The 23,030-nt window shown below is 38.3% G+C and overlaps 1 protein-coding gene across 1 annotated transcript in view; it reads right to left on the bottom strand.

The window, feature by feature from the left end:
• The window catches only part of VIPR2 (vasoactive intestinal peptide receptor 2), a 52,700-nt gene extending 31,311 nt beyond the window's left edge, over nucleotides 1-21,389 (bottom strand). The window contains exons 1-4 of the mRNA XM_029961948.1: nucleotides 21,266-21,389; nucleotides 18,300-18,402; nucleotides 6,651-6,758; nucleotides 2,911-3,008 (exon numbers count right to left, since the gene is read on the bottom strand). Coding sequence (XP_029817808.1) covers nucleotides 2,911-3,008; nucleotides 6,651-6,758; nucleotides 18,300-18,339 — 246 coding nt within the window. The 5' untranslated portion in view covers nucleotides 18,340-18,402; nucleotides 21,266-21,389. The remainder of the gene's footprint in view (nucleotides 1-2,910; nucleotides 3,009-6,650; nucleotides 6,759-18,299; nucleotides 18,403-21,265) is intronic.
• Nucleotides 21,390-23,030: the final 1,641 nt, after the last annotated feature.

Below are 23,030 nucleotides of genomic sequence, written 5' to 3'. Positions count from 1 at the left end.
ATTGGCCTCATAAGCCACCAGCGTGCCTGTAACAAATGTGGATAGAGCCTTCCCAAATCTTTGTTCGCGAAGCCCAGCCATGATGATGATGATGATGATGATGATGATGATGATGATGATGATGATGATGATGACGACTTTCTGTGCTATGGAATACCTCTCTGGCCAGTTCAGGTCAGCTGTCCTGGCTTTGCTCTCTCCCACCTCCTTGTGCACCTGCTCGCTGGCAGAACATGGGAATCTGAAAAGTCCTTGACTCAGGGTAAGCACTACTTAGCAACAGCTAAAACATCAGTGTGTTATCAACATTAGTCTCATGCTAAATTCAAAACACGGACCTGTAACAGCTACTAGGAAGAAAATTAACCCTATCACAGTTGAAAGCAGGACAGTCATACTTGTCAAATTGATCTCCTATAAATAACGGTAGGACCAGTAAACACTACATGGATCTAACATAGAATTAAGCAAGGGTTCTGTATCAGACACTCATTGCTAATTTCAAAATGTTAAGAAAATAGTTTCTTTTCATATAAGCTTCAAATAGACAATTTGACACAGAATAAAAATTGAACGTTTTAGTTTGAACATAAAATCAAGGTAAACTGTTGATACAAGTTTTTTCAGCAGAGAAATAATAGATGACAAGTTTATAGTGCTTTTAAATAAGCTTTCTCATTTCAGTGTATAAACATTTTTCAGCATAAACATTTGGTGCCTGTTAGTAAATTGTTTGTTCAGTATTTGCTCATCAATTTTTATAATTTAAATCTTCTCTAGAAGTTTCAAAACTGTCCAAAAGAGATGCATATCTGGAGTGATAGGTATGTCTGTCTATATGTATATATATATATATATATATATATATAAGATAAATATAAAATATGTATAGAAATAAGCCCCTCTTGCATTAAAAATATGAGTCTATATCTTTAAAGACAGAAAAAACGCACAGGAAAAAATACTACGTTGGATCTATAATGGAAACTCATTCAGCAGTGAAGATGTAGGCACCAAAGTGGCACCAAAGACAGTTTCTACCTACTCCTCTAACATTGCCTTCAAAGGAAAGCATACAGAAGAGAATTTAGGACTTACCATAGGAACAATATTTTGCCACCTTCCCTAAAATATTATCTCCTTAGTTACCTTGACTTTGAGGGCGACCTCATACACCATCTACAAAGCATATTGTTGCATGACAAATTGTGTCCAGAATACTCAGTATCCAAATACTTAGGACTTTATTTTTAGCTCTTATTGTTGAAATACTAGCTTAAAAAAAAAAAAAACAACAACCGAATCACACACACCAAAACTCAAAAAAACAGCTTGATTTATGCCAAGTAAAGGTTTTGGTTTGAGGTGTTACCATTGAGCGCTAAGATCCAAAATGAAGGAAACGTCTTCTGTGTAAACAAGTGGTTGGTGCAGAACCTCAAATACCTCCTGAAATCTCACAACTGCATGATGCTTGCATTTTTTCTATTTTCCCTATGACATATTATATCTATTATATCCTGTCTGTTGTACTTTTGCTAATGATTTTTTCAGTACCTGCTTCCCACACCTCTCTTCTGATCTTCATCCTAACATGTTTATTTTTGTTTTTTTTTTTCAAGGCTTTTGTAAATATTGCTGCCACTTCCTATTTCCAGTTCTCTAGGTTAATTTCTGAAAGTATAGTCAATTTGCATTTCATTCACCTCTTTCAAATTATTAATGAATATGTCAAACAAGAACTGCTTTTCTATTGTACTACTCCATTTGCTAATCAAGTGTTTCCCAGTACTTGAAATATTATCTTTTGATAATTTGAATTTTTACGTCTTGACCCATTTTCACATGTCATGACAATGTCTGGGGCACATGACAGTGTTTAAAATGGCTTTTTTAGCAGTAATACACCTGTGTTCCCAAGTTGTCAGATCATACATATTTTATAATGTTTCTTCAGAAAAGTTGGGGAAACAACATATTCTTTCAATTTTCTTTACTATCTATTTTCAACTCTAGTAATGGTTGGGCTTTCAAACACAGAAAGAGGTGGCAAAAACTGCATGCACATCTCTGCAAACCTGACAGAACATTTTTGCTACAGCTATTCCACACAAACTGAAATCCAGAAAAAAACCCCAACCAGCCAAGTATTTTTATTCATGAGAGAACTCAATCTGTTTTGGGTAGCAAGAGCTTACTGACACTATGAGCTCAAGGTTGTAAACAAAATCTTGCTCTGTTAGCCTCAGCAGGAAAACAGAGAAAAATACGTAAAATGTGATGGAAAAAAATCTCTCCCTCAATAAAAAGAACAAGAAATAGAATCTGCAAAGTGAACAAATTTGGTTTTCCATGCATAGTGTATTAAAGATATCTTGATAGCTTTCTGAAGCACTTCCAATTGCTAACACAGTTTAATGTCCAATATAAATCTGCAATAACTCTAGTAACTTAAATTAATTCTATTTTACTTATAACTTGAACAGATACCAGCAAGCAAGTGGTGCATGTACTATTGATAGATTATTACAGTATTCAGTTTGGAAATAACTTCTTTTGCATATTCTTTTGAAATAAGTGAAACTTCTTGAAATAACGCAATGCAAAACATATGGTGCATAAGCTGAGTAACACTGCAATATTAGAAATACAGATGCATTACTGCAATTATCAAGTTCTTACAGACTTGAATTTCAAACAGTTACTGAATTCTGTATTTCTGGTTTTATCTCAATCTCAACTGCAATCCAAGCATATTGCAACCAATGCTACCAGAAATTATTGCAGAATTTTCATTCAGTCTGATTTTCATTGAGTCTGAGTAAAATGGGAGTTATCTAAAAGCAGAATATGTCTGATAGATGTATTGAACACCAGCATCAAAATGAATAGAAAAAGTACTTCTCCTACCTTGTAATCATCTTCATAGTCATTATATCCACAAGTACTTAAGATGTCAGGAAAAATATCTGACCATCCATTACTTGTACAATTTTTGCTAATATTTCCTGTAAAGAAAAATTCGAGAGTTTAAATCAGAAAGATTCAAAAGTGTCCTCATCAATGAATCTTTAGACAACCTTTTTGTCATTAGTTAGTCACAACCTAACTCTGTTTCCTGTATTCCCTAGGACTCCTGTTAGAGCAACCCAGCCATTTCCCTTCACGTGCTCTTCACTCACACTGCTTTGGCTTTTCCTCTGGCTTGGAGTTTCCTTTGCACCACGGAAAAACAAAAGTAAAGCCCAGCTGTGATAGCAGGATCCTCCTTCAGTGTAACAGATATTTCTGTTACGTCTGCAACAGCCTGAAGTATTTTGCTGTTTTATTTAAAGTCTTTTGGCTCACTCCATAAAGGGGGTAATTTGTAGGTAAAGTAATTTGATAGAAAAGTAATTTAAGTGAAAGTTGTTCCGATCTCCTATTTAAGCTTTTCTGAGAAGCCAATACCAAATGATCTACTGAAGAGTTATAAAAGCTCTTAGACATTATGGTGATGAATAACTGCTACAGCAAACATTGGTAAGGTTGGTAATGAAGTTTAAAGGCCAAATCATGTTATAGGTTGAAGAACAAGGAAATAAAAATGTATGCTGAATCTCACTCTTTGAACCAATATTGAAACAATGTAGTCCAAGAAACATACAGGACCTGTAGAAGTGTGGCTGGAAAGGAATTTTGGATATCTATTTATTTCAGAAATGGTTTTCTGGTTGGAACTGAGCTAAGTTAACTCTTTACAGAAGTCACACAGATGAGATGGGGGCAACCCCTGATTCCACTTCTTAATTTAATTAAAATGAATTAATGTTCATGCGCTGTGGAACATCTTCAATAAGAAAAACCTGAAGAGATTGATATCAGACTAACGCATAGTCATTAATGTTATTATAACTTACCTCTATAATGTTAATTCATGGCCAAATTCCCCTCACATTTCTTAAAGCGACTTGTATACCCATAATGCTTGAAATGCATAATAATATATTGCTTTGGTCTGGAGTGTACCACTGGTCTTTAAGTGACTTAAAGATGCCTGTTTTTCACCATAGAAAAATAAATTTATGTGTCACAGATCAGCTTTGGCCAAGAATAACCAAACTTGTTTATATACACTCCAAACTAAAGCTTTTGTTATTTTTATCTTGCTGACTGGTTACTGGAAGTTCTTCTTTGTATAAAGTTTTTGGTGGAAAGTTGTAAATATTCTACAAAATAGTTCACCAATCCACAATCTAATCTTTCCAGCTAGTAAAAAGGCCTTGACCTAAATCCACAGTGTCTCCTCAAACAACAGGATGACTTCTGCCATTTGGCATAGACATGACATTTTTAAAAGAAAATGTAACCTATTTATACATTGTGAAGAGTCTTCACTTTAAAAGTGCATCAAGATTCTCTGACTAGGCAGAGCAGAGGAACGTCTTAACAGAACCACAAATTACGTCAAAGCAATAAAAAGATTCCATGTACTCAAGGGGCTGAAGTATTTTCTGCTTCAAGTATTCTAAAGCCTTCTAACCTAAAGGCAATGTTGGGCAATGTTCTATGGAAGGCATTATTTATTTCTACTCCACCTTTTCATGCAATGAAGTATTTTGGAAGGCAACCTGATTTAAAACTTGTAACTCAACGCATACATTTGAATAAGAACTTCACAGAATAACTTTCTGAGACTCCTAAACTTGCATTGTCACGTATAATACAGGGGAAACATTATAGGATAATATGACTGCTGTTACAGTAAGAGATCTTTTAATAAAAAGTTACTAATATTCAATAGAGAATTAATTATGTGGGGTGCTTAAACTATGATCTCAAGCATCACAGAAGAAACTTAGAGTCAGGTCTCCAAAAGTTGTAAGGATGAGAAGACAAACACTTTTTTAAATTCATGATTTAAATTAAGAAATTCTTTAAAAAATTGATGGCATATAAAAATCTACTTTCGACTTGGAATACTTGTATAAAAATTAGATAGTCTAGATCATCTTGTAGTAGAATTTTAACTCCTTTAAAACAGTAAAAAGCTAAAACATACATCTCAAAAATCTGGCTAAATAAAAAGTTGGACTTCTTGTTTAAATATATTTTTGTAATTTTCTGCTATAAGAATGAAGTTTATTTGAAATGTGCTGTGTATGAATTAAATAGATAACATATTCCTGAGCATAATCAAATTATAAAGGTGCTAAGATAGTTAGATCTTAATTGAATCAACCATGCAAGATGTTTGCTGTCTTTTTTCTCTGAAATTATAGAAAGACAAGATTTAAAAAGCACCCTTAATTACCCCTAAATTACCTCTAATTACCTGTAAAAAACCACCCTGTTAGTTTCACAAGCAAGAAGTAAACAGGTAGTCATGAAAAAAATCTATATCTGAGAAAATTATAGAAAATTATAAAAAGGAAGGACTCTTTCAGTCTTGCTGACACCATGCTAAGGTGAAACAGAGTTGCAGTGCACTGTGAAGGTTTCAGACTTAAATATTTATATTTGTTTTATAGTAAAATTAAAATATTGTTTCAGTAATAACTAACAGTTATGAAATAAACTCCAGAGAGAGAGTACATGCTCTGTCTGGTAAATAGACAGAAGCAGAATGATTTAATTCAGATTTTGAATTTTTGATATTTATAAGTTTGCCTTGTCTCACGACAATACCTTAATATCTTTGTTTGAGTCATTTGAATACTTTTATAGATTTCATAAGATTTAGTGAAGATAACACATACTTTCCCCTTTATAAACTGTTTAGACTATCCATGATAAACCAATCAACATTCACCAGCTCCAGGAATGAAAACCTTTGCTCATGTGTAGATTGTTTTAGTTATCTATTTTTTACTGGAACAAGATTTAATCAACAGTTTTGAGAATAAAGGTATTTTAGTCATACCCCAAGTTAACCTCAAAAACAGAATTAAATCACTGTGATGACTTTCACATTTTTCACCGGCTCCTCATGACGACAGTTTCTCACCTGAGCAATGGGGATAAGATTTTTCCTGCTGCATTATGAGATACATGTGAAATACTCTGGGTGCATCATCTATTTCCAAAACTCCACTAACATGCCACAGTGCAAAATGAAACCACAGTAAGATGAATTGACAAGATGGTGCAGAATATGGTAGATTTAAAACAGTCTGAGGCACTGATAAGCTCTTTTTAAGCTCTATTAAACGGCAGAATAAAAGGTTTCATAATAACTACCCTAAATTGCAAAAGCAATAATTTTTAGGTATTATGTGTTAATGTGGGCTCATTATTCTCATGATAGCAAGGCAGAGCTCCCCTCCTAATCACAGAAGGGACAATCTGCATATGATCTTCTGGTAGTTGTTAGAGATGTCAGTCAGGCTCAGATGCCTTAATAATAATCAAAAATAGATGAAAAAAGAGCAAACAATGTCTCCAGACTTGGTGTCACTGGATTAGAATATATATTTAGTATCTGACTCAAAGAACACTGTACAGACCACAAAGACGACAATTTGGTCTTTTCATGGTGTATCACGAACAGCTCTGAAAAGAATTTTAACTCTTTAAAAAGAAAATAAAAATTCCAAATAAACCATTTTTAGCACATTATGTTACAAAATACCAGAAAGAAGCCAGTAAAAGTACACCTTAAAATAAAATACCTGGTTTTCCAGAAAAAAGGCTAAACACTTTTGGGCAAGGGACAGTGACAGTCTCTCCAATCTTTGCAGGACGCCAACAGGTGATGTTATCCCAAACTCCAACACATCCTGAAACAAAACAAGCAGTAACAGACTTGAAAGCTCAGTCTGGTCCAAATTACCCTACTGTATTTATGTTATAAAGACCTGGTGGAAGTTTTGGATAAGTGGTTCAAGAAATGTTAGACTCTTTCAAGAAAGCTGCAAAGATGTCGTTTTCTACGAAAATGTTAAGGAAATCATAAGACTCTGCTGATTAATATATTGTTTGTGAAATGTTTCATTAAAACTATAACATTGTGATGTGAGGATGCTAAGAAACAGTAAGAAATGTTTAAAAAATAACTTCCAAGCATTGATATGGATTATTAAGAACTGCAAAATTTTGAGAATCTCTTAATCACAAAATGGACTTTTCTATCTGCAGTAATATGCAGATTGAACATCACAAAGAAATATTTAAGTAGTTTGTTGGAGTCAACATGGCTCAACCATGCCATGTTTAAAGGTGTCTATCTATAGCCCATGTCTTCTAAGCTAAGCAAAGAGTGATGAAAGTTTCCGGATATAAGCCTTAGGAGGACAAAAAAGTAAGGAAATGTTATTCATATTATCACAGTTCAAGTTATCTCAAAAAAAAAAAAATCATGTGCAAAACTCTGGGCATTTATGTCTTCAAATAAGGCAATTGACAATTTAAATTTGTAACTAATGCTAAAGAGAAAAACAAAACTTTTATCCTGCCAGCATTATGCCCATGAGATTATTAGAAGTCTAAGAGACAGTTTGTTCCTTTCAGTAGAGAACATAAAACTTGCATTAGGAACTGCTCACATCCATACTGTTCTTCAGAATATTTATAGTATTAGCAATTCACTGTTAATTTATTCTGTGCTAGTGAGGTCATGCTCAAAATCAAGCCACATGAGTTCAATGAAGCTGGAAAAAGAATATTTAGAAGTTCTATATTTGTATTAGACCTTATTAGTGCAATTAAACTTGGACAGCTTGTGTTAACATAAAATGTGCAGCATCCTGCTTTCAAAGTTTAAGTTATTTTCAAAGTGCACATAAACTAGGGAACTGAAGAATGTGTTACAGGACCAGCAGTTGGATTTGCCCCTGGGGTGTTTTTGTCCTAGTGCAGCAAGAAGAAAAGCCAGTGGCACAGCATTCCCATGGGCCTTGCTTTCCTTTGGAAGACATCCATTTAAGTGTGATAACTGGGAGGGAACCTCTGTGGTACCACGAACAGGGTTTGGAGATGACGAATGAAGATGAGAGGAGGATGATGGAGGAAATTCTGCATTTGGTCACCAATTCCATAGAACCCTCTGTATACAGTTTCCCAAGCAACTGTAGCAAGTGCTATTCTCCAGAAGAAACACTTGCTCATGGGGATTGCCTCTTTCTTCACTCTTAGTATTGTACAGTTCTAAATGCAGCATCTGTTCTATATTCAGAAGGATGATGCCAAAAATAAGGGATTACTAAAGGGAAACTTCACAAAGTTTATCTCTGTCTCTACATAAAGTAATGCCTTATTCCATTGCCTTGTATGCTGGATCAGCCTCTTTTGGTGTTACTAACAGTACCTCTGAGATATCTCTGATGTTGACTTGGCCATCCGTACACAACTTAAGAGGTTTACATCTGAGCAAGTCACCTTCATAGCCTTTGAAGTCAATAGAACTTCAAAATGCATGGGTGCTTCCTGAGTTGCAGTTTTGGGTCAAGATCAAGTCCAAATCTCTGTGATGCAACACTGGGGCTTATGTAAAATAAAAGAATGTTTACCTCAGCCAATTCAGGTCATGCTTCCTTCCCAATTGATTTTAAGTCAGAAACAACACCAACAACACGACATACAAATAATCAGAAAGACAAAGAAACTATTTTCTTCATCTGCCAGCACTCAGAACTACAGTGATAAAATGAAACTCTTTTGGCTTTGATGGTTGGACCGCATGATCCAGCATAAACAAGCCCTGGAGTACACAAGATTAATCATCATCTTGTGGTACTTCAGACCTTTCTATTTCATCTCCATTTCCACTAAGAGTGAGAGCTGAGGTGAGTCACGAAAGTGTTGATGCACACCCAAAGAAGCTGATGACTTTCACAGATTTTCCCTTTTGTTTAATACAAGATGATGGATTTGCTGCAGTAATGTGCAAACAAGTTCAGAGGCCTTTATAAATTTTTGTTATGCTGCTATATGGACTGGGCTAAGTTTTTACTAAACATGCAGCTGAACAAAGTAGACTTCAGAGCTCCATTTGTACATTTGCCACAAAGAAACCACTTAAAACTCTTACTCAAGCCTCAATTAGATATAATATTATATAGAAAAGTTGAAGTCCAAATCCTATGCTTACCAAAATTAATCAACACAATTTGTATCAGATCTTGAAGCTTGCTGGAAGGAACTCAGTATGCAAGCTTTTAATGTTCAAAATTTCACAAGTCACTAATGGTTTCTGGGGAAAGTGTTTTTTATCTCTCTTTTCCCTCCATATTTTAGACTTTACAGGCATCTATGGCACAGGAGAGGATGATGTTTTTTCAGACTCCTTAAATCAAATGAATGAAATAACACCAAAGATGTATTTCCTACATCAAGACTACACTCAAATGCAATCAAAAACTGGAGTTGCTGTCATCAGAATTCCAACAATATTAAGCCTCAGGTTATGTATGTTTACAGGTTTAGTTATTATGGTATGGGAAATCTGAGAAAACTGCTGAAATATTCTGGAGGCATTTATAGTCACTGAATGACTACACTGGGGGTCTGAAAACTGGACTAGGTGTGAATGCTGAATGCTGCTAGATTTTTAGCAATATTGCAGTCATATACCTTTTTCTTCTCTTATGAAAACATATTCTAATGCAAAGGTGGGATACAATTAACGAGTCCATTCTTACTGCACTTGTATCAATCTGTCTCTTCCATCCCAAAAACATATCTCTTTTGTACAGCACGAGCTTAACTGTGCACAACAGAAACTAGCAATTTATTTCCTACTGATCTTGTAAATTAAAGATGTGGCACAACTGGAGATCTTGGTGGAGTTTCAGAGGTCTTCAAGTAGATACTGCTCTTTATCCATCATAGTAACCTTTTACAACGACATATACAATGACATATGTCAGAGAGTGACAGACAACAATTCACTTCATCCTAAAACACATGAAATTAGGCCAGATTAATTGCTCACAACAATTGCCTGTTGCTTTCCAGCAACTACAAAGCAGTCTATGGCGCTTTAAATACCACACTGTTGGAACATGAAGGTGTGGTAAATACTGTCCTAAATGTTTCTCTTTCTGTACATAGAATTTCTACTTGATCAAACTTGATATTCTCCTCTCTACTCACTCTATACTATCTGTCCAGCCATTAATTCATCCAGTTTTAGGATTTCTGGACTGTCATCCGTCACTGCTGCATTCGTAAAATCATTATGTAAACTCTTATTCTCTGGAAATTTTATCCATCTTTCACATTATAGGACGGTTTCCTACTGTCTCCAAAGGATATTAATCAAGTAAGAGACAAAATATTCATAATTGCATCTTTAAATAAGTTTTATATTTTAGTTCTGGTAAGAATTTTACCAATAAAATTATAATTTTTATATAAAGCATCTAACTACAATGTTTATTTCATATAATGTCTGCAATTTTCTTTATTTATAATATTTTAAAAATATTTCAAATATCCAAAAGTATATTAATGTACACCTTTATTCTTTTATGTTCATTGATGGAATTAGTCTCTATATTTGCATGCTGCTTCAATAAATTCTCAAGCATTGAGTGGTTTTGTCCTTTCACTTTGATACGTACACATATAAAACCAATCAGCTCTTGGTCTGTGTTAGCTCCTCAACTGTTTCTGCACGTCTAGTGTTATATCCTTTACCTTCTTCTTTAACTATTGTGCTGGTTTTGGCTGGTACAGAGTTAATTTTCTTCACAGTTGCTAGTATGGGGTGTGTTTGGGATTTGTGTTGAACAGAGTGTTAATAACAGAGACGTTTTTGTTATTGCTGAGCAGGCCTTTCACAGAGCCATGGCCTCTTCTGCTATTCGTGCAGCCACGCTGGTGAGGAAGTTGGGGGTGCCTGGGGGGTTGAGAGGAGACACAGCCAGGACAGGTGACCCAACTGACAAAAGGGATATTCCAGACTATATGACATCATGCTCAGTATGTGAAGTGGGAGGAAGAAGGAAGAAGTGGGAGACATTTGGACTGATGGTGTTTGTCTTCCCAAGTTACATGTGATGGGACCCTGCTGTCCTGGGGATGACCAAACACCTGCCTGCCCTTGCGAAGCAGTGATTTAATCCCTTGCTTTGCTTTCCTTGCATGCATGGCTTTTGCTTTCCCTACTAAATTGTCTTTATCTCAACCCATGAGTTTTCCAGCTGTTACCCTTCCAATGCTCTCCCTGATCCCACTGGTGGGGAGTGAACACATGGCCTCATGGCATGTGGTAGCTGGCTGGGGTTAAACTATGAGAACTGCTAGCAAAACCAGCAAAGGGAAAAAAACAAAAGGTTCTTCATCCTTATTTCTATGGTGTCTAGAAGAACATTACTGCGCCCTATGTATAACAATCCCTTTACAATCTCTTCATTTGTATAATTTATTTCCCTGATATGTCATTCACAGCATATCCAAGGAAACAACCAAAATTCTCAGAAAACTGTTGCTCAGTTACTCACTCAAAAGTTCTCCTCTACTGATCCTCCCTCCTATTTCTCTAGATGATACTGCAGATGTTATTGTTATTGTTAGCTGGTTTCAATGAGATCACTTACTTTATTTGAATGTTTGGTCTTGAATGCTTGTGATACATTTGCAGATACTTCATAACGAAAGGAAACATAACAGACTATAAACTACGTTTTGTTTCTTATTTTCTTCAGCTTACATAAGTACTGCCACCACATTCATCATCCTGCTCTTTGAGACCCAGTCTTTGAGCAACAAGTTCACTTACCTGTTTTTGCTTCTTCATCTATAAAGACATGAGACACTGGGCTTGCACTAGAAAATTTTGTTTATAGACATATTTTGTATATATGAAACCACTAGGTGGCACTTTGCATTTGGATTTAAAAATTGCTACTTCCAAGAGACCTTTAGCATTTTTTACGCTGTCTAGGCGTGCATGAAACAAGAGAGGCTTTGAAGATGAGTCAGAAAGTTGACAGCTAGCCTTGGGTTTATTTTTCAAACAGGGAAATGTTTTGATTTCTGTATTTAACTTGACAGAGCAGGAGCCATCTCACCTCTTATGGGCAATGATTTCTAGATTGCAGGTCTGTACACCACAGCATGTAACTTAAGTTGCATGGAATTACGATCATACACAGACTGACATTCTTTCTGCATTTTTACACCAGTGATAAAAAAGAAAAGAAAAGCAGGTGTTAGAGAAATAGCAAGCTGGTAAACTGGAAGCAAAGTAGCAGAACTGCTTAGAGCAGCAATAGGAATAGGACAGTTGCAAAAAAGCTGTTGCTCCATGATACTTCACTGAAGTTATTTGCCATCTGCTTTTGTCAGGGCCCTGAGTGCACAAATGGGCTGTGATGGCCCTGCCCAGAGCCCCATCCATGCTCAGGTCTGGACCTTCATGTGGCACCTGATTCAGCCTCCCCAGAGCAGACCTATGTCTGTCTCTGCCCAGCCATCTCAGGGTTGTCCCTGATCCCGGTTTCCTGTGCCAGGCCGGATCCTGACCCTCCACCTGCAGGCTAATGTCCACTGCTGTCCCTGTCCCAGGGAGGTTGCACATGTCCAAGGCTGGGGTTACCCTTGGTTGTTCTCCAGCTGCCCTGGTCTGGGCGGACCCTGCCTGCCCAGGGCCCCTCAGAGCCCCTCTGCGTGGACCTGCCTGCTTGTACTCCAAGTCATGTGAAAATGAAAACACTGGCTGCAAAGCAGTCAGGAGGCAGCTCCAATTAGTCGGAAATACTGAGGAAATGTAAAAATTTTTAATTAACAAACACTACTCATAGACAGCAAACACAATTTTGGAAGTCTACGGTATGCATCAGGTTGAACCAGTTAAAGGAATGAACGAACCAAGAGAGTTTAACTCATATTCACCTAAAATGTTTGCAGTTCATAGGTTTTTCAAAAGCCAACTCTACTACCAATAACAGTAAAAATACTGTTTCTGAGATTTCTGAGGATTTTCTGGCTTTTCACTAAACTAAACAATTCAGAAGAAATGTCTTATTTCTCTTTTGAAGAACAGTTTCCCACTAGAGAATCAAAAATCTATTAGCCAATTTTAAATTTAATGTAATTTACATATTTTTAGGGTTCTATAAGGAAATACAGAAGTTGCCAGCAGAAAAATTAAAAAAAAAAACACCCCTCACAAAAAAGAAAACAGATCTTTCTCCAAATTTTCCAGGTAAATTCTGCTTTCCAATCACTCAAAATGTCCTTTGGAGACAAGAGCATTTATTTTTGTATGACTGGACAGCATTTTATTCATACCATGAGAATGCCATTTTCTATTCTTATTCAATGGATGTATAGACAAAGCTGTAAGAGGTACCTTCACCTTCATGTTGACACAATTTTGACACCCCATACTTTCTTCCAAAAATACCAATAAATATCAATCTCTAGTTTGTATAAACACCACCACAAAATATTAAAAGTCTCTGTAAAGCACTTGGACCATATATTTCTTATAATTCGTATTATGTCTAACCCATCTGCTATCTGCTGTATTAGGCTGGAACTTTTTCAGTGTTCTGGTACTGAAGACTTTTTCCTTGTGATATTTGAATTTTGGATGTCATGGAGAGTGGACTGCCATGGCCACAGCTGTCTTTATCAGGACTCAGGTGCAGGACAATATTTCTTTCAGAGTCTTCTGGAAAACACAATAAGTTCGCTTATGGTTGTTCGTTTTCCTTGGAATACAAATGCCATTTATTAATGTCTACTGCTGAATTTCTATTTACATTTTGGGTGGAGTTGAAATTTCAGGTCCTCAAAATCATTGCGGACAAGTGTTGCTTCTCTTCCTTCCAAAAGAGTTTGTTACTGTCACTCAGCAACATTTATTATGTGAGATTTTTGAATGAGGCTGATCAGGACATTTTCTTGTCTTCATCATTTTATTTCCTGTTGGTTATTTTTCAGTAGGCAACTCCTTTCATTCACAGTTCTTTCCCACCTTTCTCACCCAGCCTCCTCAAAAGATGAACCAGTTCTGCCTCTCTTCTGCCCTTAAATAATTAAATACAGCTTACACAAAGCCCAGACATTGTCAACACCATGAGGATGCTCAGTTTCATGTGGTGTCATTAATGATGACACTTCAATTAATGAAAGCCAAAGCACTCGAACATCCAAAGCAGTCCCTTCAGCTCCCTTAATAAAAAAATATATGAACCAAAAAGTAGCAACATGTCTCTACTACAGCTAGAAAAGCAGCAGCACAGAGATTCAGGAAAGCTAAAGTTGTTCTGCCAAGAGCTACTGGTACTGCATGAAAGAAGTTCCATGATCCCACTATCTCATTTAATTCTACTTTGAATGCTACATCAGATGACTGTAAGCAACACTGCAGGTTGAAATAGTGACTCGTTTTGCAGAGAAAATAACTGCAAAACCAAACAAAACCTGATGCAAGACCTTGATGAGACAGGGAGGATAAAGAAAGGGGAACCTTGAGGAGGTTTCTTTTCATGTACCAAGAGAAAGGCCTCATCTGGCTCTGTATAAGTCTGCTATTTACTAATGTGGAGGAGAGAGTGATTGTCAGGTTGGCCTTGTTATACACAGAGGTGTGTGTGTTATACACAGATGTGGGGGTGCGGTGTGTTGGGTGGGTGTAAATACAAAATAGGCACCTTTCTTCCTGGAGAAATAACCTTAATAGCTAAATTAGTTGGATAAAAAACTTCTGGACAACTTGCCACAGCTCCAGCTTTTGAATATTCATCCCACTGTTCTGAAGAGCTTTCAGAAAAATGTGCTCTGTTTCATCCACAAGATCTTGAGCTCAGTGCTGGAATCACTGAGTGAAGTTTTACTGACAGCGTAATTCAGGAGACTGGATTATATAGCAACATTGGTCCCTCTTGCTTTAAATTTATGAATAACTAACATCATTCTGGTAGTCTTGTCTATTTTAATTTCCCATTACTAGCTGCATTATGAAGCTTCTCTTTGAGAGGTTTATGAAATTCTTTCCAAAGTCATTTTTTCTTTTTTTCTACATCCCTTCCTCAAAGTTGTCATATCTAAAATCAAAAATGTTGTCTGACATATGGCCTCACAAAAACACATTTTGGAATGCAAGTTCCAAAAAGACACATTTAACTGTGCAACCACTCAGTCCAAGATGAATAAAAAACTCCTAGACTTCACTTTTTCATAATGAAATCTTTTTAGAACTTCTTGTTGTAAACCCTCTTAAAAAGCCTACTGACTGAGTTTTAACATTTTTGATGGTAAGTTTTCATTTTTTATTTAAAGGTGAACAGAAATGAGTCAGTTACTTTAAAAGGAAAAATTCTAAATACTGAACAAAGACAGAAATTTGCAGCAGAACAATTTTTGTGTCTTTTCATTTGCTTTATTGGGAGCTTTCTAATTTTTTTGCAAGAACACGAGACATGGGTAGCAGATAAAAAACAGATTAGTTTTTTTCCATATGGACCTCAAAATCTGTAGCTATTATGAACTATTTAGAATGCATTAATCTGCCCTTCAAAAATAAGTTTGCAAAAAAAAAACCCTCTCCCAGGCTCTCAGTTAAGGTGCATCCATACCTCAGGGGTCAAATTATAGGTGGAAAGGAGAAAACAAATGTGGATAGATGCTAATGCAGTCTTCATAAAATAAACAACTAGATGTGCTAAAGAGTACTACAGAGAGGAAGGCACTGCCACAGATCTTTGGAGAGTGACTTCTTCCCTAAATGGAGTGTAATGCTGTCCACTAATGGAAAAGTATGTGCTAATGCCTGAAAATCCCCCAAAGGGTGCAAAGCAAGAGGTGTGGATGTCTCAGACAAACCCGGTCCTGTGGGTTTAGTATATCTTTAGCATTGTTCAAAGGATATTTACACAGTCTTTATAAAGTGTTTCCTTGCAAAACATGCTATTGCTTTATTAAGCCATGGAGTAAGCAAGTCCTTTATAGACTTCATAGTCAGGGATTTTAAGTGCACTAAAGAAATTACTCAGTGAAGTTCTTCAGCCCATGTCATGATGCAGCTCAGGCAAGATGACTAAAAGATCATTTTAGAATGTCAAAAAAACCCCAACTTCGATGGCCTTTAAATATTTCCTTTATGTCTCCCTAACTGGGAGCTGAGAAGACTAGATAAGGTATTCAATAAATAATTGCCATCTAGGTCAAAGGAGAAGCTGACTGTCCCATACAATCTGGATCGTCCAAAATTCAGTACCTGTGCATGTCAGCCATATTCTGGAGCATGTGACATAGAAGTATGAAGGTTTCTCAGGTCCCCAATAAGTTAATGAAAATGTTCCACTGATTTTGACAATAGAGGTCCAAGCCTTTGGTGGAAAATCTCAGGGAACCTTAATTTTCAAATTCAAGACAGTACATTCAGATTTTGTTCCAGCTTTTGTAAGTCAGGTAGCACACACTAAAGTTAGCAAAGCATGACAAAGGCTGTATAACGATCTTTCCCATTCAGGAAAAAGTGAAATAACAGTTCTGAATTTATTATAAGGAATTACATTTCAAATGTAGTACAAGTTACATACGGAGCTAGGACTTGGACTAGTTCCAGCTTGCCAATTTTCATAAGTAATTCTTCTTTATCAGCAGTCAGAGTATTTTTGTTCAAAATAGACCTTACATCTTTGTATGATTACAGAGAGTTTATTAGGAAAATAACAACACACGGATAATGGCTATTTTTGCTATACAAATACACATATTTAACATAAGCTACTCTCTAAAGGTTCTGGGTAAGGGTATCTATAACATGAAGCATAAAATAAATTCTCCTGTAACATTAAACACAGAGTTCATTACCACAGGGACTTTATTCCAGTCACCAACAGAATGGAATATCCCTTTAGTTTCAGATGGGAATTCAGTAAAATTCATAAATCCTTCCACTGCTGTTTTGTCACTATCTGCAGAGTTGAGTCAACACCAGACATACTGTGTCCTTTCAAGACATGAAGTTCTTTCACAGCAGTTTGCCTTCAGGAGGCACCCCTCTTCCAGTGAAAAGAGGCTGGGAAGAAAATATTGACAGAAAACTTATTTCTTCCCCTAGGGAACCCAAAATAAAGCTGGTATGCATCACAAGGATACCCTTGGAACCATCTAGCGTCTGGATGACAAAAGTGTATCTTGAGGAAAGCTTGACTTTCAAACCCTTATAACAGCTAACAGTGAATTTAATAATTCAAGATTCCATTCGTTAAGCTGGGCTACTAATTAGTTCTCCATCTGGCTGCACAATAATATTATTTATGTAGCAGCCATCTCTCTTCATCACTCATAAATAAAAAAATAGAAATCTTGATGAATTGTTCCAGTAAGGTTTTGCATTTTTCTAATTAGTGATCTGGATTAATATAAAGAAGAAATTATGGTAAAATACAAACTGTTGATGATCCTTTGAATTGTTTTATTGTATATAAACTGATATTAGAGTATGCACTGAGGGAGTTACACATTTAAATTGAGGAGAGGGGGAGAAAGCATCATAAGTTGAGACTCATGTTCATGCTCAAAGGACACTGCAGATGGCAGGTCTCTGAGGTCCTGTAATCATCTTCAGAGTGCATTTAAAACAGATTGAACACAAAAAAGACAAATAACCTACGTACCACCCAACTGAATTTATCTGTTGCCTTTGTATTCTGCTTGCTGAACAAATAGCTTTACCATCAGCTTCAACTTACAAGAAAAAATGTCATTTTTCCATAAAATTTTGTTCTCCTCACATGAAAATGTAGCAAAGAAATCTAATAAAATCTAAAAAACCCCATAAAAATTCAAAATGAAAAAATTAACTACATCTATTCCTCCTTCTTTCTTCCGTTAAATCACAGTTTGCTATGTATTTATCTTTCTATGCAGAAAGAAAATAAAAACAACAAAGTAACAGGGAGACTTTGTCTTTTGGATGTAACACTAGTGTCCAGCTTTTCCTTTGCACAACTCCAGGGTACTCTGGGTGTGAATCTGATCTTCTGTCTGCAACATTGTCTGCCTGGGAAACCCAGAGATCATTCCTACCACTAGTACTTTACTTTCAACATAACTAGAGAGAGATGCTTGGATCCAAGGCTTTCAGCTTTTCCTCAGATTTGTTCTTTCTGCTGGTGCCGTCGTCACCAGCCTGCAGTGCCCCTGCCAGTCAGAAAATACCAGCCCCTGGCACACCTCTCACAACATCCTTGCTGCAGGTGTACCTTTAATGCAAAATCACATGAATTCTGAAAACCATAAAGTCATCAGCACAGTACAGACAAGCATGGAAACCGCAACTGCAACAGTAAAGAAGGTAGAAGAAGAAAATCTTCAGTTCTCCAGTTATCTGTACATTACAGCTTATCTTCTCTTACCATTGTAGTCCACTGGCTTTGCACTCTTTAGAAGTTCCATGCACCTTGTTTCCTCCTTGTGAATCTCCAACTGAAATCTGCATTCTGGATGGATACCATTCACCTGTGTCAAATTAACAAATGGGTTTTGTCTTAAAATGTGAATTAAAATGCTTTATGAAGAATGCAACTGCCAATGAGGAAAGCCACAACTTTCACTGGCACTGGTTTTGCCCAAGCACGTGCTGGCATTTTTTAACACAGTCAATGTCCATTTTAGCTTCTCACACATTGACTTTTCGTAGCAAAATGTTGAAATAATCTACTAGCATTCAGTGGCTCCTTACTGTAGCATTTCATTTAGCTTTCTAGCTCATTCCCCAATACTATGTCATGAGACCTTCTCCAGAAAAACTGTGAGCTAAACTGAAGCAGGAAAGTAAACACAGTTGCTTTTTTTCCCCCCCTTTGTAGTAGGTTAGGAAGCTGAAAGTTTAATAGAAATCACAGAACATGAAACTTGATGAAACTGCATTTGCTTTGACATGTTAAGTTTTGCTTTTCTTCCCCTTTTCACCATGTATATTTTATCTCCTGGAGGTCCCAGAGCATGATTATTTGATTCAAGCAAGTGCTATTCAGGAAGAAAACTCCACTACTTAAAAATTAAAGCACTAGTGTCTTTACTCATTCTGAGCCCTGCCCCCAGTTCTTTGATTTTAAGAAAAGGTTATACATGTCCACAGGAAGAGAAACATGTAGCAGTACTGGGGAGAGAAAGAAGACCCTGGGAAGATGTACTGGAATCAGTTGGATTCAGAGAGACACACAGAGTCCATAAGAGAGCGCATGGAAGAAACTACTGACAAATGGGAAGGTTGGAAACATCACCGGAGCTAATGGGACAGTTTGATTAACTCAAATGAAATCACATCTTAAATAAATAGAATGGAAATATGCTGTACTTCACTCATCCTCACACTTGTAGTTACCAAGAAAAGGATGGTCTCCTTCCAAGTTTCTTTCTCTTTTCTCTCCCTTTTTTTTGGAAGATATTTAATAACAGAATCTGGTAACAATCTCTGATGCATTACACAGTAATTTTTTTCAAATGACAATACTTAATTAAGCTGTGATTGCGGACCCAGAACCTTGGACACAAAGCTAGGACTGAGACCCTGGTGATTCTGTAGGCTCTTTGTGGACCAGCCACTTTCACAGCTTTTAAAAATACAGTGTAATAGCCATAAGCATAATAGCAGGAGCTGTTGTTAAAACTCAAAAAATCTGTCTCTTCTCCAAATGTCTCATTTCACCATCTACAACATCGGAATCTTACGTTCTTTTCCCTGTCTTTTCTCTGTGTTTACTGTTGAAATTATATGTTTTCAGTGCAGAGTTTTTTCTTTTTAAAGACAGATATTTAACATAAATTAGAATGTCTAGAACTTGTAATAGAAAGTTCAGCATTATACTGAAAATATCTACCTTTTGTTATGTATTATCTACTTTACAGAGACCTCCTATGTAAAATAAAAGTCCCATGTATACATAATGTTTTTAATAGCATTTTCATTTTGCATAACATATTTTGGGTTTATTTTTTCTTTTTCCAATTGCAAATATTCAGTAACCAACAGTAGGTTTCATTCTCATCAAAAAGTATTGTAATTACTGGGTCTTGGAAAAGAAGGTTCCAGTAAATAGAAATGGTAAATAAGGGATAAATCAAAGCAGCCACTGCAGTTAAGAAACCAGCAGCATAAACAACTCTCTCTTGTACTTTTTAAATAACTGCAAGTTTTCCAGTATCAGTGACGTAATAGCAAAGATTACTTTGAAATGATAAATTTGCTGGTAGCTGAAGGTAACACAACATTACTTTTCAAAGCTGGGATGTACAGTCAAACTGTACTACAGGGTGTTCTAAGACACCTGTTTTGTTCGGCTTCACAAAGCAAAAGAGATTTACGGTTCAAGACTATGTGGTTCTGATCACTTCCTGAAACACATCAAGAACTCCAAAATGCATTTTGAGGGTGCTCATCACCTCTCAGGACTAGTGCTCATCCATCTTTCCCTCTGCTTAACCAAGAGTAGCTTATCCTTTGTCACCAATGAACACAGAACCGTGTGTGCTGCGCAGTGTAAAGGTACACATTGAGCTGGAAATCCAGTCGAGGAGTCTTTCTGCATTTTAAGCAGCTTAACAATATCTAAGGCATCCAGACCAGTAGTTTTAATGGATAAATATTTCCTCTGACAAGCAGCTTACACTCACTTTCAGCGTGGTTTCCTGACTTTTGGTGTTATACAGTAACACCGAAGATTTAGATTTAGAGGGCAGATTTTTGGTTGGTTGGTTGGTTGGCTTTTTGTATATCATGTTTCCACCAATGTAACTGACTTTTACAAACTTTTTAAGAAATTCTTGAAAATATAAAGACGCTAAAAGCAGGCAATTATCTGAATGCTTTGTAAGTCTCAATCCGGGGGTCGGGTTTTTCCCCGCACGATGACCGCCGGCGGCCTTCTGGACCGCCCCAGGGCAGCGCTCCGTGAAAACTCTTCGCAAACTATCGGTGCCCACCGGCCACGGGGAAAAACTGCGGGGAACAAGTGCCCGCTCGGCGGGGATGGGGACCGAGCCGGGGCGGAGCCGTCCCGGCCCTGCGGAGCGCCCGGGGGTGCGGGGCAGCACCGCCGCTGCGGGTGCGGGCACGGAACCCGCCCCGGGGGCTCGGAGCGGGAGCGCCGAAGAATCCGGCCGGGGCTGTGGACCCGCTCCCCTCGACATCCCCGCCCAGGGACCCCCGGGAGGCACCGATGTCCTAGAGCCGCACTTGCCGCGGCTGCCGCCGAGCCCCCGCCCGGGGAGCTGCGGGATACCCCGGCGGGGGGCCTCCCGACGGGCACCTCGGGGAACAGCGGAGGTCTGGAGAGGGGGTCAAATTTTACCCTGTGCCGCGTGCGCGCAGGAGACTTACCCGCCCCAGGCTCCAGCAGAGCGAGAGGAGGGAGAATCGGCAGGTTCCTCAGCCCGCCGATTCCCGGGGCCGGCGGCTGCGCTGCCCCGCGCCGCTCCGCGGGGCCCGTCGGAAGGCGGCGAGCGGTGGTGCGGTCCCGCCGCGGCACCATAGGGCCCGGGGGGCTCTGCCGGGGCGCCCCGCCCCGCGGGCAGCGGCGGTGGGCGGCTTCCCGCACCTGCCCCGCTCCGGCCGCCGCCAGCTCCCGGCCCGCCGCGTCCGTGCCCCCCGCCGCTCTGCGCCTCAGCTCCTCCTCTGCCCCCCGGCTCCTGCCCGCCCGCGTCTCCCCAGCCCCTCTCCTCGTCGTCCTTTTCTCCTCCTCCCTCTCGCCGCCGCCGTCGCTCCCCCCCATAAGAGGTGCGGGTCGTTCCCCTCAGCCGGGACGCCCATCCCACCCATCCCGCCGCCCCGCAGATGGTCCCCGGCGCTCCCGGGCTCTGGACGGCACTTCCCCCTCGCTGCCCACTTTGAGGAGCCGGAGAACACCCTCTTCCCACGCATTAGTGCGCAGGGTGGCTGGGTGCCCGTCCCAACAGCGCACCGGTGCCCACACTGGGGTGCCTTTTGCCGGTGAAAACATTAAGACTTAGAGCACGGTCCGCTCAAACCAGACACACATGAAAACCCCGTACAGATATGGGGTGCGTGAAGTGATCCCTGACAGGGTCAATCTTACCCCGGTGCAGATCAACAGCTGTATTACCAAATCTTTCGTCCCCCCGAGGGTGCTTTTTTCCCAGGTCTCAATAGAGGACCAACAGTTTAAGGACACTCCATATTACTTTCTGGTTGTTTATGCTAGGTGTTCATCTGGGTTTTGGCTCACAAGGCATATAAAGTATATAGTTAAGTGACATGTTATAGAAAAAGAAGAGCTTATATGCTGGCCTTTAGTTGAGAATGAGAATATATAAGAGTTGCCTTTTCACTGTCTTATATGTGCTGTAATGTGAGTACTAGGTATTAAAACAGACTGAGAAGGCATCATAAAACTCTCCTAAGTAGTGCTATGCCACCCAAAATAACCAGCTATAAACAAAACAAGAACACTTTACAAAAAAGCTGAATAAAATTTTCATTTTTTAATGCATACGCAAAAATTAGTGACATATATTGAGAAAAAGTTCCTGATTATAATGTGCATGATATCATTAAAAAAAATACTATGAACTGTAATGAGCAGTGTTAAAAACCTGCATGTTGAGAGTAGAAGGAAAGATTAATGCAGAAAGAATGTGGAAACACTAATGTAGAAAGAAAAACTTATAGGATGGCATATGATCAGGTAATGAATGCATTTTCATTATAACAGAAAATAATACCTCTTTGGATTGATTTTGATCTGTATGTGACAGATGAACTGAAATGTCAAATTGCACCTACTCCTGAAGCAGCTGGGTTGGAGAAGAGCCTGCTTATGCCATTAGCTCTGAGATTCCCAGGCAGGTTCTCAGGCCAAAACTCTTGGACGTGGAGAACTGTACAATGCAACCCCTTTGATTCCTGAGACCACTGTGCAAGATTCCTCTTTGGGCTCCTCTTTGGGGTTCTGGACACAGGCAGTCTGGATGTGCTCCTCACAATTTCTTAAGAGCTACAGATTTTTCCAAATTAAAAATCTCAGAATCATTTCTCTTATCTTTCACAAGAATCTGGTGCATCATTATTGCAAGGCTTTGGAAAATCCTGTCTTCTCTCTCTTTAGAAGATCTTTCTGGCACTTTGT

The sequence above is a fragment of the Manacus vitellinus genome, unplaced genomic scaffold, assembly GCF_001715985.3.
Source record: "Manacus vitellinus isolate BGI_N305 unplaced genomic scaffold, ASM171598v3 scaffold_3_pilon, whole genome shotgun sequence".
Classification (NCBI taxonomy): Eukaryota; Metazoa; Chordata; class Aves; order Passeriformes; family Pipridae; genus Manacus; species Manacus vitellinus.
Note: the sequence above shows the minus strand (reverse complement) of the source record. Positions and strands in the feature narration are given on the sequence as shown.